Source organism: Prionailurus bengalensis, chromosome E3 (assembly GCF_016509475.1).
Source record: "Prionailurus bengalensis isolate Pbe53 chromosome E3, Fcat_Pben_1.1_paternal_pri, whole genome shotgun sequence".
Classification (NCBI taxonomy): Eukaryota; Metazoa; Chordata; class Mammalia; order Carnivora; family Felidae; genus Prionailurus; species Prionailurus bengalensis.
In genome coordinates, this window is record NC_057357.1 from 40,850,289 (window position 1) to 40,865,108 (window position 14,820).

A 14,820-nucleotide genomic window follows, 5' to 3' on the forward strand; every position below is an offset into this window, starting at 1 on the left:
CCCACACTGCGCACACCATTTCTGTTTCGTGTCCCCTAGTTTTCTACCCGGGCCAGGATGGCCTTCCCATCTGCCCCCCCAGGCGGGTTTAGTGCCTGCGCGAGAGCCCCTCCCGGCCTCTGGGAAGACGCCCGTTCCCCTGGAAGGGCCGGCCTAGGGACACCAAGTCCAGGGAAACAGACACACTGGTGCCAGACGAGGGCCCGAATCCAGGAACAGCGCGCTGGGATGAGAAGGAGCTCGGAAGAGGCACCCCAGGCCTGCATCCCCAGAGCGCACGCAGGAAGCCCCGTGTACGCGTAAGACAAAGCGCTCAGGGGATCACAGCCACAAGCTCAGGAAGGTGCACCTGTCCTGTTCCCGTCAGGTTGGTGGGGACACAGCGGGCTGCGGGACGGAGGGGGTGCTGCCCCGCGTCAACGCCCCAAGTGTCCTGGCCAGGACACCCACACCCACCATAAGCCCCAGGCGCGGGTGGCGGTTTAACAGCCTGAAGCACGGGGTTCGGGAGACACCTTCAAAACGCTGGACTTGTCCGGCCTCACGCCCCTGCCAAACGCTGGGACCTGTGAGTCACACAGGGCTCACCCAGCTCTGCCCTCCAGCAGCCGTGTGACCTTGACGCGTCCCTCTGGCTTCTCCGAGCTCTGTGCCGAGGTGTGTCTGGCCCCCGGCCCCTGGGAAGTGGCTCCTGGAGGTGCATGCCACCCCTGAGCCCCCAAGTGCCTCCTCGACCACAGCCTAGTCCCTCAACACCTTTGCCGGGCTGCAGCTGGCCTCCCCGGGGGGCCCCCTTCCCAACCGGTAAGCGTCCCCGGAGGCCCCGCCCGGCCTGGGTGCTGGGACCGCAGCAGCTGCGTCGCGCGTCGCCGCGGAGTCAGGAACCCTGGGGGAGCCCGGGCAGAACATAACCCAGCCACGCGGGCTACAACACACATATCCCACCCACCTCCCTCTATAAATAAACCTGTGTAGGAGAGACAGCACTTGCCCCAAAAGTTCCAGCACGGTTATATTTTCGAAAAGCAAAGTAAATCGATGAGGGCACGGGCTGCCCCTGCAGGCTCCCTCGCTCTGCGTCGGAGGCCCCCTTAAGGCAAAAACAGACCAGGCGCGGTCCTTTGTGCCGGGGTCATCCACTTAGCGCTCCCAAAAGGTCGGGGGGCTTAAGGAAGGCCCCGTCCTGCATTCCACTCGCTGACGGGATCCGGGCTCGGCCCGGGCTCCACGGACGTCAGCTGGGATTCTGCCAGCGTCTGGAAAGCGAGAAGCTGCTGCACGGAGTGTGGGTTCCCAGAGCAAACCCAATTACCCCATTTCCCTTTGACTTTGTCCTCTGCAGCGTGAGAGGCTCCCCAGGATGGGGAGGGAAGCAGCCGGAGGGGGCGGAAGTGCCCCGTGGCTATAGGACGCCCCACTGTCCGGCCAGGGCCGGCCCTGCTGACCCAGGGAATCTCAAGTGCTCTGAGCAGCCGTGCTGAGGCCTCGCAAACCCTTGGAGAGAACCGAGCCCCCCCCCCCCCCCGTCCAAGCGCGCCAGCTTATTCTGAGTGCCCCCCAGGGCTGACGCACGCCCCCAAGACGCGGCCCTGTATCTGCTGGAGGTCAGCGGCCGTCCCCCTGAGACCAAAGGCCGTGACATGCCCACCCCGCGTGACAGATGCAGAATTTGCACAGAGGTAAAATGATCCCATGATCTGAGCCCCTGACCCCCACCCCCACAGTTAGAGGAGACAGTGAGCTCCCCCGGCTGACAAACCCTCCCCCTCCAGCGTGGTCACGGGGAGCACACACACAAGGACACTAACCCAGCCCTGCCAGTCCCGGCCCCCACGGCCCTCTGGGCTGCAGCCCACCTGCGCACGGCTCCCCGCCGCACCTTCCCTGCGCCCAATAACACAAACAACCTTGTCAGACGCCCTCAGGGACACAGCCTGCCTTGAAGGCCCGGGACACCCAGCACCCCCGGGGTCAGCCTCCAGAGAACACCGCAGCCAGGCACGGGGGCTGTCAGAAGAGACAAAGTGCAGGCCTCGCAGACTCTTTCCATAGCTGGTCTCTGCACGAGCTTGGAGAAGCCGGACTCCGGTCCTGTCCGAAACCAGGCCCTGGGGCACAATCCGCCACCACACCCACCACTCCCGGCAAAGTGAGGTGACCCGGCCATCTCCAGGTCAGAGTCCCAGAGAGAAGGCCAGGCCGGCTGCTGTGCGGGAAGACAAGCCTGATGTCCTGGGGGGGGGGGGGGGGGGTGCCCCCCGGAGGCCATCACGGGTGCAGGACACAGGCAGGCTCTGAAGCCTGCCGCCATGCCTGAGGCCGGCCCTGGGCCTTGGGACCATGATGACCTTCTTGACAACCAGAAGGTAAACTGGACTCAGCCGATGTTTAGATTTCAGAAAAGAGGAGCATGGGTTTTATTACTTTTCTTCGGTACAGATTCTTCTCTCACGTTTAATATTTACACAGTTAAACACACAAGGTAGAAAAAATATACACACACATTGCTCATTTTCACCTCGGTCTCGATTTTGACAGAGAAAGTTTACAGGCTGGTCCCCACCTCCGTCAGCCTCCTGGCCTCGACCTTGTCCCCCACTCCACGGACCCTGTCTGCCAAGTGTCTCCCTGTGGAAGGGCAGGAAGGCAGGGCGCCCACAGCCCGGCCACCTGGAAACCACTTCCCACCATTAACAGCCAACGTTCAGGATGGACAGGACCCCAGTGAGACAGTCCCCAAAACCCATCTGCTGGGGGGCCACCAGACCAGCTGTCTGCATCCCAGAAGTGCCCCGGCCGACCCAACGCCAGCCTAGAACCTTCTCTGCCACTCTGGCCAAGAACAGAAAAGGGGCCCCTTCCCAGGGAAAGCACTAGAAGAAGGGACTCCACAGTGCAGAGCCAGCTGCGTCCCTGCCCCCCACCCCCAGCTGCGCATGACTTAAATCAGCCCCAGCACCGAGTTCAGCCTGGAGAGGCGAGTTCACAACCAACGTCACGGCATCTCTCCCTGGAAAAGGGCCGGCCGCCGCGCACCGCCTCCGGCCCCACCGGTCGATCTCCCGCGACGCTCGGAGGCGCAAAGCACAGGCTGGAAACTTTGCTCCCCTTACTCTACTTCCTTCCGGCCTCCCCCTCCCCTTCCCCGGCAAGGGTCCCGCCTCTGATGGACATTCTGTCGGCCCCGGGGGCGGCCTTCCCCTCCTGGCCGCCACCCACGGGAGCCCTGGGAGTTCCGACTTCCCGCCCCGCCGACCCCTCTCCTCTCCAAGTCCGTGATGGCCTCGCCGCTTCTCTCCCACCCTCCCCCATCCCGGACGGACTCTGGACCGGGGACACTCCATTCGGGCACGCGGGGACGCCCCTGGTGCCCCCACTCCCGTGCCCTGCGCTGCCCGTGCGCCCAGCCCGCTCCGGCCTCGCAGGGGCCACACAGAGGAGGTCCCGCGCTCCGGACCCCACGCCTTGCAGCCCGGCTGCCCTGGAAGGATATGGGTTACAAACCAGCCGGAGACACCAGCTGCGCGGCCGCGTGGTCTGCCCGAGGCAGAAGAAGACGGTGGCCGCCAGCGCCGGGTACGGGACGGGCTGCTCCTCGTCGGCGCCCAGCTCCGCGCCGCGCTCGGCCGCCGGGCTCTCGGGGGGCGACGCGCCGGCCCCGGACCCCGGCTCCGCCTCCCGCCCCGGCGCCCCGGGGCTCGCCGGGGACGCCCCTGCCGCCACCGCCGAGCCCGCGGCCGGAGCGCCCAGGGGCACTCGGACCTCGTCGGCCGCCTGCGCGCCCTCGGTCATGGTGGCAATGGGCAGCACCTGCGGGGTGACAGGCGGTGACCGCGACCCGGGAACGACACCCCTCGCCCGCCTGGGGAACGGCGGAGCTGCGGGAACAGCCGCGGTCGCCGGCATGTCTTTGTCTTCCCTTATTAGAGACAAATGCGCCCCCCGCCCCCGCCCGCCCCCTCCCTCCGGCGAGGGCTGGGCCGCCCCTCCCCCATCGCCGGGGCGGGGGGCCCCAAGGGCGCCCTCGCGGGCTCCGCTAAGTTGAAGAGGGTCCCGCCGCGCAGTGGGGCGCGCGTCCCCCGCCGTGTCTCACCTCGCTCCGGCGGCCGGCGGCGTCCCCGCGGGCATCGCCCGGGCGGCGCGGTCACCGCGGACCCGGCACGGCGCTCGGCCCCGGCTGGAGCGCGCCGCCCCCGGCCCGCGCCCCCGGCCCCGGCCCGCCGGCTTCGGCTCCCGCTCCGGCTGGCCCGGCGGCGACGGCGGCGACCCCGGGGCGGAAGGGGCCCGCTGGGCTGACGAGCCGGGGACGCGGGGCGCGGGGCCGGGGGGCGCGGGGCGGGGGCGCGGGGCGGCGAGCAAGCCCGGAGCGTGTCCGCGCGCGGCGCAGGAAACTTCGGAGTGAGCGGCGGAGGGCGGGGGCGGGGCCGGCGCGGGGGCGGGGCCGCAGGGGCGCCGAGAGGGAGGGGCCGCCCCCGCCCCGAGGCACGCGCGCGACCGACCCTCCCCCATCGCGGGGGGCACCCGCCCGTTCCCAGGGGCAGGGAGGGCGGGGCTGGACCCCTCCGCGCCCCCCACCCCCTCTCCGGGCGCGCGGTGCGCCAGGGGGCGCGCGCGGAGAGGCTCGGCGGGGGGCGGGGAGCGGCGCCAACGTGCTCCCCGCCCCCCGCTGCGGGGGCGGCCCGAGCCGCGGAGGCGGGCTCTCCCCTCCCCCTCCCCCACCCCCTCTCCCTCCCCGCCGCCGCGCACCGCCCCCTACACCCGGGCGAGGCGGGCCGGGGTCGCCGAGGGGGCGGGGCCGGGCGGACGTGGGCGGCCGCGGCCGTGACTGCGAGGCTGCGTGCCCCTCCCCCTCCGCGTGTGTGTTTTGGGTGTGACCGTGCCCGTGTGATGTGCCGCTGTGTCCGTGGGTGGGATTCTGGGTGCGCCCGCAGCCGCATCTCCCCCAGCACCCGGGCGCGCGCGCGCGCGCGCGCGCATACATGAGGCAGTTTCTGCGAACTTGTCCCGTGCCCACCCCTCCTGGGTCGGGACAAGTGAGACCCTGCGGCCGGGGCCGGGCCCTCCTGCAGCCCCCAGTCTCTCACACTGAGCACACGCAGAACAGGTCACTGAAGCTCCTGTGTTCCAGGGGTCCTTCCATAGAGGAGTCCTCGTGGGACCGTGGCTATCTCAGCGCCTGGACCAGACCAGGAAGGCAGGCCCCCACCAGGCACACAGGGAGACCTGCCCTCCGGGTGTCAGCGGAGGGGGTGGGGGCCGGGCCGGCTCCTGACTCCTCCCCACCCCAGTGCCCCGCCTGGAGTCAGAACCAGGACCACCAGTCACCACGGTCACCATGGGACTACTGCTCTGGGAGCACCTTCCCCACCCCCCCAGCCAGCCTCCTCGGAGGGGCGGCTCCCTCGCTCCTGCCAAGCCCCCCCGCCCCCCCACCCCCCACCCCAGTCAGCGTGCAGAGCCCCACCACCTCCGGACAAAGAGCAGGCAGCTGGCCCGTCCTCACATGCTGCTCCAGGAGCCTTAGGCCTCACCGGCTGCTGGGGTGGCAGGGAGTGAAGGCCACCTGGGGACTCCCAGACCTGGCACGGCTGCCGCCCTGGGCTTCTCCACCTGCAGGGTGGGAAGGCGCTGTGCGGGGACTCGGGGAGGCCCTGGGGGCAGCTGCGCCCTGGGAAAGGCACTCTGTGGGGTGGACGAAGGTACGGGAAGGCGTGCCCACAGTAGCTGCCGGGCAGGCCCCAGGCGGTGCCCTCTGCGCAGGCTGCTCACCGCTGAGCGGCACCCCCTCTTGTATATATGAACTTTTCAGGAAAAGGAAAACATTTACTCTACTTTAATGCCGCTACTTAGCGGCCGAGGGCCACAACCAGTAATTAAGGTCCTCAGATAGCAATTAGGGCTCTGGCCACGAGGAAGAAGGCTCTGGAAGAGCCCAGGGGCCTAGACCTCAGCCCTGCAGAGAAGCTTGCAAGGATGGGACAGACACAGAAGCCGAAGCAGGTCCTTGGGCAAGGGTCCCTGGATCCCCTGTTCTCCGCACTCCTTACAATTGAGGGGGAAGCTCCAGATGGGTTTCAGCTGGAGGCTCTTCGTGGTTTGCTGGACAAAAATTAGCGAGAGGTCAAATGGGTGCCGGGCCCTGGGAGGAACTGGGGACCCAGCGACAGGGACCAGTCCAGGCGCTGTTCTTGTTCCCCGAAGCTTCATTCCAGCAAGGAGGCAGCCAGTAACACATCCTTGGATGCAGGATGAAAACATTTACAAACTGTGTTAAGTGCCATGGAGAGCTGAGAAAGATGGGGAGCAGGAGACATATTGAGAACAAGAAAGCAGCCAGAAGAGGAACAGAGGGTTATTCCCAGCAGGGCGAGCAGCCTGTGCAAAGGCCCTGTGGCACACAGGAGACGGCTGAGGAGTAGGAAAAACCAGAGAGAGCCTGGGGTACCTATGTGCTGGGCCAGCCTTGAGGTGGGGTGCTGGGGAAGGGGAGGGCAGGGCACAGTTTCCACGGGGTCCCTTGGCACAGGGAGAAAGCTGCATGTCATTCTGAACGAGACAGACTGTCACCCTTTTCTGTCACGCTCTGTCCTCTGGATGTCTGCAGAAAGGGCAGAGCCGTGGATTTTTTAAAATAGACATTATTTTTTAAAGACAACATCTGTAACCTGACAAGGCCCATAGCCTTCAGAAACCCCGTGGCCCGTTTACAGACGGGCGGGGCCGTGCCGTCCCTCGAAGGGGCATTTTCTACCTCCCACTATCTTCCACTCCCATCTGACCGAGCTGAGGGCCTGCCAGAACCGGCCTCCCAAGGCTCTGCGTCCCCCGGGGCTGGTGCTCACCGACGCCCGCGTTCCCGGCGTCCAGCGGGACTGCCCCCAGGAAGCCACGGGCTTGCACTGGGCCTCCATCAGGCTCAAGGTAGCACAGCCGAGGCCGGCGGTCATCGGCGAGAGGGGGTCTGCCCCACGAGGGGGTAGTCTCGCCCGGGAGGGAAAATGATGCTGAAAACGCCGAGACGGTAATACGTTCACGTTGCTGGGAAGGAATGTTCAGGAGACACGAGGCATAGGACGATTTGGAAATTGGCATTAAAATTGTTTAATTAAACTGTACAGAGTGTTCAGATGTATTGTCTTTTAAACCCTCCAGGCCTCTGGAAAATTTGGTTCTGCTTTTTGCTATTTACTCTGTTTTTTTAAGGGCAGAGCTTTTCTTGGACAAAGATCTGCCGTGTGTGCGTGGGGTGTGGGGGAAATGGCCCCTTAGCTCAGTGGGAGGAAAGTAGAAACAGGCTCCGCCCCCCCTGGGAGAAGGCCTCAGCCCCTTGAGGTGTGTGGCTGTGGAACATTCCGCCTGCCTTGGGGGGGCCCTCCACTTTGAGAGTCCGGGCTGCGGGGCAGGGGGCAGCGTGGCCACCTCTGTCAGGCCCCGGGGGGCAGCCTCCGGAGCTCAGGGGCCTGTCTGAAGCTGCCTCTGCAGTGCTCACCTTGCCGTCTGCTGGCCCCCGTTTGGTTTGTGGGCCAGACCGTGGCTTCCCGTGGGGTTGGCCCGTGCCTGTCCCAGGTGGGTGGACAGGAAGGGCTTAGCCCACGCGAGATTGGTAAGAGCCATGGCCAGAAGCCAAGGCTTGGGGAGGTGAGACCTGGGTCACCCGGCAGGTGAGTGTGCCGGGCCGGGGTCCTCACAGCGCGGCCGCTTGGTGGCTGCCGGGCACGAGTGGAGGTGAGCCCCACTGAGCCCTCTGGGGTGCTGAAGGGAGCTCAGGCCTCCAAGCAGGGGCCTGGGCCGGCAGGCAGCCGACCCACCTTGACCTTCGAGCCCCACGCCGAAAGCCAGGCCCACAGGTACTCGCCTTACTGTGTGTGCGGCCGGGCCAGGCTCCACAGAGGGTGGCCTTCGGGACGGGCAGCCCGGGCCCCTGCCCAGCCAGGCGGCCTCCAGTGACAGGTGCTTCCCATGTTAAAATACAGGTCGTCGGGGTGCCTGGCGGGGGCTCAGTCCACTAAGTGTCTGACTCTTCATTTCGGCTCTGCTCACGATCCCAGGGTCACTGAGCGTGGAGCCTGCTTGAATTCTCTCTCTGGCTCTCTCTGCCCCTTCCCCGCTCATGCGCTCTCCTCCCTAAGAAAAAAACAAAAGAACAAGTTGCCCAGTTAGCTTGGTATGGCAAAGAATGAATACTTTTTAGTACAAATATATCCCATGTAACGTATGGGACGTATTTGTACTAGAAACCGTGTTTATGTCTGAAATTCAAATGTAACTGGGTGTTCTATATTTTCTCTGGTGACCTTCCTGCCGGCAGCAGGAGGTGAGGCGTGACAGGGCTGGGAGGCAGACCGGGAGGACTGAGCCAGGCGCCTTCCGTGGGGCCCAAGGGTGCTCACCCCAGGAGTCCGTGCACTCGGAAATAGGCACCGGGGAAGGGGGTGCTGTGCTGGGGCGGGCGGGAGGCACCTGACTGGCATCAGCGAGCGGGCCCTCGCCTACCTGCTCACACGCTACAGGCTCAGACGGTTCGGTTCCAGCCCCAGGCCTGCCAGCTCAGGTCACCTGGGGTCGCTGTGGAGGGGGGGCTGGAGGCCGTGGGGTGTGGCTTCGGCCCCCGGTCTCCACAAGCAGGTCACTCCGAAGTGTGGAACCTTCCAGACCTTCATTCTGCAGGTGCACAGCTGCACAGGGGGCTTAGAGCCCAAGCAGGTGGGGCGGCTGCGAGGTGCCTGGCGCACAGCGTGCACGGAGGGGCAGGTGCCCACTGGAGCCCCAAGGTGCCTGTGCTCGGTTTGGGGCACCCACCCGCCAAGCTGTGCGTGTGCACCACGGAGCCAGGGGCCCGGGGACTGGCTGGCAGTTGGCCTGGCCGGGGGGGTGGGGGGGGTGGTCCAGGGCCTCTCAGCATTTCGGATGTGGCCTCGAGTCTCAACTGGGAGCAGTAAGGTTTCCATATTGGATGATGGAGTCTTTTTTTTTTTCAACGTTTATTTATTTTTGGGGGGACAGAGAGAGACAGAGCATGAACGGGGGAGGGGCAGAGAGAGAGGGAGACACAGAATCGGAAACAGGCTCCAGGCTCTGAGCCATCAGCCCAGAGCCCAACGCGGGGCTCGAACTCCCGGACCGCGAGATCGTGACCTGGCTGGAGGGTCTACACACGCTCACCATCACCGCGGGTGGGGCTTACCCCTTCCCGTCCCTCTCCTCCTCCTGTCGCTGTTGTTCGACTACACGGAGCTCCAGGAGGGCGGAGAGACGGTGGGGGGCACGGCTGCTCCAGGCCCGAGTCTCACTCCCGTCTGCGGGAGCCCTGCCCTGCCCAGGACGTGCTGTGGGCACAGCCCACCGAGGGGTTTGGAACGTCTCCCGAGCCCCCAAGGTCCCCGGGCCTGATAGCGGGGACGGAGACCATGCACACGACGCAGCATCCCTCAGCCGCGAACAGGCGTGTGGCTCCGGCCGGCGACCTCGTGGGGCGACGTGGGAGAAGCATCTGGCTTGCACTTCTGTCTGCACCAAGCGTCCCGAACAGGCGCAGCCGCAGCGAGGTCGCCACGGGCTGGAGGGAGGGGGCCGGGGATGAGCGTCCTTGCGGTGATGGAAATGATCTAGAATTGTTCTAGGATTGGACATCCTTGTGCGTGTGCTGGAAACCGCCGGCACGCTCTACACTCCAGGGGTGCGGCGCGGGGGGAGTGAGTCGGATCTCCGGACGCCGCGGGGCTGGAGGGAGGCCCACGCTGGTGGGCTGTCCTCAGCAACCTGACCCCCCTCGGGGGTGGCCTCCCGGCGCTTGCCCATCCCTTGGGATCATTGGCGGCCTAGGGCCTGGGGAGACCGCCCTGCGGCGGCATCTGACAGGGGTGGACTGGCGGGAAGGAGTCGGGGCGTCTCTTGGGTGGTTTGGGTGGGATCTCCTCAGAGGGCGCGTCCCAGCCTTGAATCCAGGGGTGCAGCCCCCTGGGTGTGCAGGGGAGCCAGGGGGAGTGCCCGCCAACAAGGTCGCACCCGAGGGGGAGGGGCGTGGGCCGACGTGGGGTGAGGAAATGGGAGGGGGGGAGGTCACTGGTCAGGGTGCTTCCCCAGAGGACTTTGATGGGGCCGTGGGAAAGCGGGACACCCGAGGCAGATGTCAGGCTTCTCTCCCACCCCCCGCCCCCATTTCCTCCTCCGGCCCCCCTGCGCGGCCGGCCCCCCTGCCTGCAAGGAGCCTGGGCCCGGCAGACTCACTCACAGGGTCCCCGCCAAAGTTCAGGCCTTGGAGTGAGACCCTCAGAGGTCAACACTGCCAGCCCCTCCTCCGCCTGGCAGGCAGTGACTCCCCTGTGGACGCCCCTCGAGAACCCAGGAGAGGCGACTCATACCCGCTGGGGACTGAGAACCCTGAAATGTGGTCTGCATGCTGACCTCCTTCCCGGATTCACCCTCCCACCCCCGCGGGCCGAGCGCTCGGGGTTCATGGCCCAGCCAGCAGGAGCCCCTCAGACCAGCGTGACTCAGCCCCTCCGGGAGCTGCCACCAGCTGCCTGGGGACACGTGAAGGGTGAGCCCGCCTCGGGCAGGCCGGTGATGCACCAGCGCCCTGCGGCCGAGGTGGGCCGGCGGCTTCATTCAGCCGTCGGGTCACGGAGGGTGGGGATGCCGGGCTGCAGGGACTGTGGGGACCCTGCCAGGAGGCCAGGCCGCCTCTGATTCCTGTCTCCTTTCACGCATTCACCCCAGGGCACTTTTTTTTTCTTTTTAATCTGTACAGTTAAATGGAGATTCGAGCAGCCCTTCCTGACAGGGGTAGGGAGCCCCGCTCTAGCTGCAGCGACAGGGACTGAGACAGCAGGTGAGGTGCCCACACACCAGGCCACCACGGGGGCCTGGCAGAGGCCGGGGCTCCGAAGGCATTCACATCAGCGTTCCTGCTTTGTTTAATGTTCCGTTGATTGCCCTCAACGCTGGCTTCCCCAGCACCCGCCCGCCGGGACGTGGCAGGCAGGGCTCGGTTCTAGACGGGGAGGGAGGCTGACGCACCACAGCCGCCAGCCCGCCCGGCTCGGGGGACGCCTGCCTCCCCCGGAGAGAATTTCAGATGGCCCCAGACCCCGCCTGGGAGAGCTGAGCTGCGGCGAGTGGCCGTCTGGCCCTGAGGGCCTTGAGGCAGATGAGGCGGGACACAGCCAACCTGTCCCTGAAGAAAACCGTGTCCTTGAAGCCAGACTGTGGGCAGGCCAGCAGCCAGAGGACTCCAGCTTCAAGTGGAGACTTCCAGAACCCTCCTGCTTCCTCGCCGGGACAGCACCAACTCCTGGCGAAGGCCTGGATTGTGTCCAGGCTCCTCTTCTTGCCACATGCCTGGTGGGACTAGCCGGGGGCGGGGGGCGGGGGGGCGGCATGGAGACAGCAGGTGGAGGTGTAGGCCCAGCCTGGAGAGGCCTCCGGCAGGTGCAGCGGGGAGTAAGGGAGTGTTGGACTAGCGCCCCAGGGTGCCCAGTGCCCGCATGGATCCTGCATTCTCTGAGGCCACGGTGACATGGCAGACACCACACCAGCCCCCGCTGTGGCCCTCAAAAGCTAATGTCACCGCCATGTGGGGGAAAGGGGCAGCCTTGCTTCTCAAGCCTCAGAAAGTGCCAGGCAGCGCCAGCCTTCCATGGGAGCCCACGGGAGCCACAGCAAGGGCTGAGGTGCAGGACGCAGAGGTCCTGTTGCAAAGGCAGGCAGCCCAGAGACACAGCCCCAGAAAGTGCCCAACCTCCCGTCCCTGCCTGGGCACCTGCTTCTCGGCCAGTGGGAGAGATTAGTGCCCAGGGAGCAGGGAGGGGGCGTTCCCACACCACCAGTCCCTGCTGTTGCCCCGTTGTCCCTCCAGACGTGAGCCTGTATCACCGAGCCACCTCTCAGATCTGTCAGCAGCTGTCTGGGTGCTTAGAATAACCAGGAGGAACCCCCCGCCCCCCACCCAGAGCCTGCTCTCGGCCTGGTCTCCACCGGGACCTGCCCCCAGCCCCGGGGAGGACCCGCCTCGGCTCAGGGGCAGGGCCTGCTGCGGGGCACACACTGGGGTCTGCTGGGGCCAGGCTGGATCGGGCCTGCGGGGACCCCCACCCCCCGGGGGAAAGGAGGGCACGAGGCGGCAGAGTGGGCCAGGCCACACGCAGCGTCCAGCTGGAGTCAGGAACCAGGTAGGTGCTCCAGGGAGGAGGTCCGGGGAGACCTCGCGACGTAAAGAGAGGGTTCCCTGGCACCCGGAGCTGCCCCCAGGCTGGGGCTCGGGGAGGGGCAAGCATATGAGCACCTGAGCTGGAGCCAGAGGTAGCTGGGGCCAAGCCCAGGCTGAGGTTGGGGCTGGTGCCAGGAGCACAGCCCCTCGGAGGGGCCTCCCCTTCCGTCGGAGAGGCCCCGGGGCAAGGCCGCCCCCCGTACCGGCTAGACCCTCGGGACGGGGCCCCTGGACAGTCCAGGAGGGCCGGTGTGGGGGCGGGGGGGGGCACATCCTCTCGGACACCGATTCTGGCTCCTGACCCCTCCCTTGGCCGGAGAGCAGCTGCAGGAGGCACGGGTTTCTGTTCAGCAGATGCCGACGCTTTAATTTTCCTGGATTTATGGCCTCTTCTGTGGCTTCATTACTGAGATAAGGACGGAGCCCATCACTGTCAGGCTCCGCTGGGGATGTGCGGCCGGCCCCGCGGACGGACACTGATGCCGTCCGTTCCAGCACAGCAGGGCCAAGGTGGGCGGCCTCCCACCGGGGCCACGTGGCCCACCCGGGACCTGATCAAGGCGTCAGTCATCACCCTCGATGGCGAAGGACCGAAGCTCCTCCCGGAAGACCAGGAACAAGACGAGGATGGTCACTTCCACTCGACCTCGTCCTGGAGGCTCCGCCAGGCCCGTCAGGCACCAAGAGAGAAAAGGCTGAAAGTTTAGGGGCGCCTGGGGGCGCTCCGTCGGTTGGGCGTCCGACGGCGGCTGAGGTCATGATCTCACGGTCCGTGAGTTCGAGCCCCGCGTCGGGCTCGGTGCTGACAGTTCGGAGCCTGGAGCCTCCTTCGGATTCTGTGTCTCCCTCTCTCTCCGTCCCTCTCCCACTTGGGCTTGCTCCCTTTCTCTCTCTCAAAAATAGATACATAGAAAAAAATGCTGAGAGTTTGGGAAGGAACAAGAAAAACTGTTTTTACACACAGGCGTCATGATGGTGTGGGGAATCTTTTGGACTCGACTGCACACCAGCGAGCCCCGGTACGGATGTTAGTGGGGGCGGGGCAGCACACAGCGTGTGTCTCTTCTCTCCTAAGGAGGCCGTCTTTGGATTTAGGCCCCACCTGGAAAACGCAGGATGACTGCATCTCGAGATCACTCACTTACGTCTGGGACCCTGCTTCCAAATGAGGTCCCATCCACAGGTTGCAGGGGTCAGGACGTGGCCACGTTCCTGGGGGGGCTACCACCTGGCCCATGTCACGGTCCCAGGGTCCCGAGGCCCCTGCCCGATGGGCGGTCCATCGCCTGACCGGCCTCCTGTGCCCACTCATCCCTGCAGACCTGGCCGTCCGCAAAGCCCGGTCTGTGGCCCCGGGAAGGTGTCCCCGGGGAAAGCCTTCCTCTCACCAGCCGTCTTCCCTGCGGCTTTATTGACCGGCTGCCGCGGCCGCCTGGCCGGGGACCTCCTCGCGCTGCTGGGACTGACACCTCCCTCTCTCTTACTTTTGCAGCGGCTGGAACACAAATTACGTTTCGGGTCCCGTTGGGTTGAAAATGCTTGTTCTGAGTCCCCGGAGCCCACGTGGGCTGCTGATGTGTGGAGCCGCGGCTTCCCCATCCCCGCGGTCTTCGGGGGGCGTCGAGAGCCGGCCGAGGGCCCCGGACCAGGGCGGCAGGAACCCTCGGGGAGCAGGCTGGAGGCCCCAGGGCAGCAGCAGTGGGGAGAAGAGGTTCACCTGAAAATCCCCACCAATAGCGCCTGGAGATGCCGGTGAAGAGAATAGGGGGAGAGAGGATCCGGGGGAGGGGGTGGGGGTCCAAACGCCACACACACGGGCTGGGAGACCGTCCGCCCTGGGAGCAGGGCCTCCCTGGCAGTCGGTGAGACCGAGAGGCGAGTAGGTGCCACAGAGACCCTCTGCCCACCCCCCCAGCCTAGAACATTCGGATTCCTGCTCTCCAAGGACATTCGGAAGGAGAGCACGCGGTTGGAAACAGGGCAGGCAGTAGCCGAGCCGTGGGTAAAGGGTGTGGAGGCTCAGAGTCGGAAACGCCACAAATCCCCAACACATTCAAGCGCACGCCGCCTGGGGACGCCACGCGAAGAGGGGTCGTGGGGACAGGTAGAGAGAGTCCCCTGGTTTGAGGTCTGGCAGGAGAGAGATCGCAGAGCCGGCATCAGCTGGGAGAGGCCGCGACGGGCGCCCGGCAGACAGGAAGCCGCTCAGACGAGCCCGCGCCGGGAGGGGGCCCGCGTCAGAACAGGGCAAAACCCTTATTCAAAGAAGATACAAAAGAAGATCTAAGTAAACCAGGCGCTCTGATCCGCGTGGACGGGAAGCCTCCACGTGGCGGACGCGGAGATGCTGCCGAAACTGCTCTATAAATTCACGTCCGCCTCCATGGAGCCTAACGGATGTCCAGTGAGCCGGACCAGCTGAGCCCACAACGTCTCGGATGGATGAGGGCTGGGGGTAGCCAAGCCCGTTCCCGGAAAGGACACAGGGCGGTCCCCTCGCCCGGACGCCAGGATTTCCCGTCGCGCCGAAGTCGTCAGAGCACCTGCGCAGCCAAGCCCGAGAAGGAGGCTGGATGGGCCGCCAGCAGGAGGCCTCCGAGGGTGAGCGCTCG

The 14,820-nt window shown here is 65.9% G+C and overlaps 1 protein-coding gene across 3 annotated transcripts in view; it reads right to left on the minus strand.

Annotated features, from left to right (window-relative positions):
* CACNA1H (calcium voltage-gated channel subunit alpha1 H) overlaps positions 1 to 3,913 on the minus strand; it is a 61,550-nt gene extending 57,637 nt beyond the window's left edge. For 2 of the 3 annotated variants that reach the window (XM_043561076.1, XM_043561074.1), the window contains exon 1: positions 3,494 to 3,913. In XM_043561076.1, the coding sequence (XP_043417011.1) occupies positions 3,494 to 3,906 (413 nt within the window). In that variant the 5' untranslated portion in view covers positions 3,907 to 3,913. The remainder of the gene's footprint in view (positions 1 to 3,493) is intronic. The other variant, XM_043561075.1, reaches the window with a different exon arrangement.
* Positions 3,914 to 14,820: the final 10,907 nt, after the last annotated feature.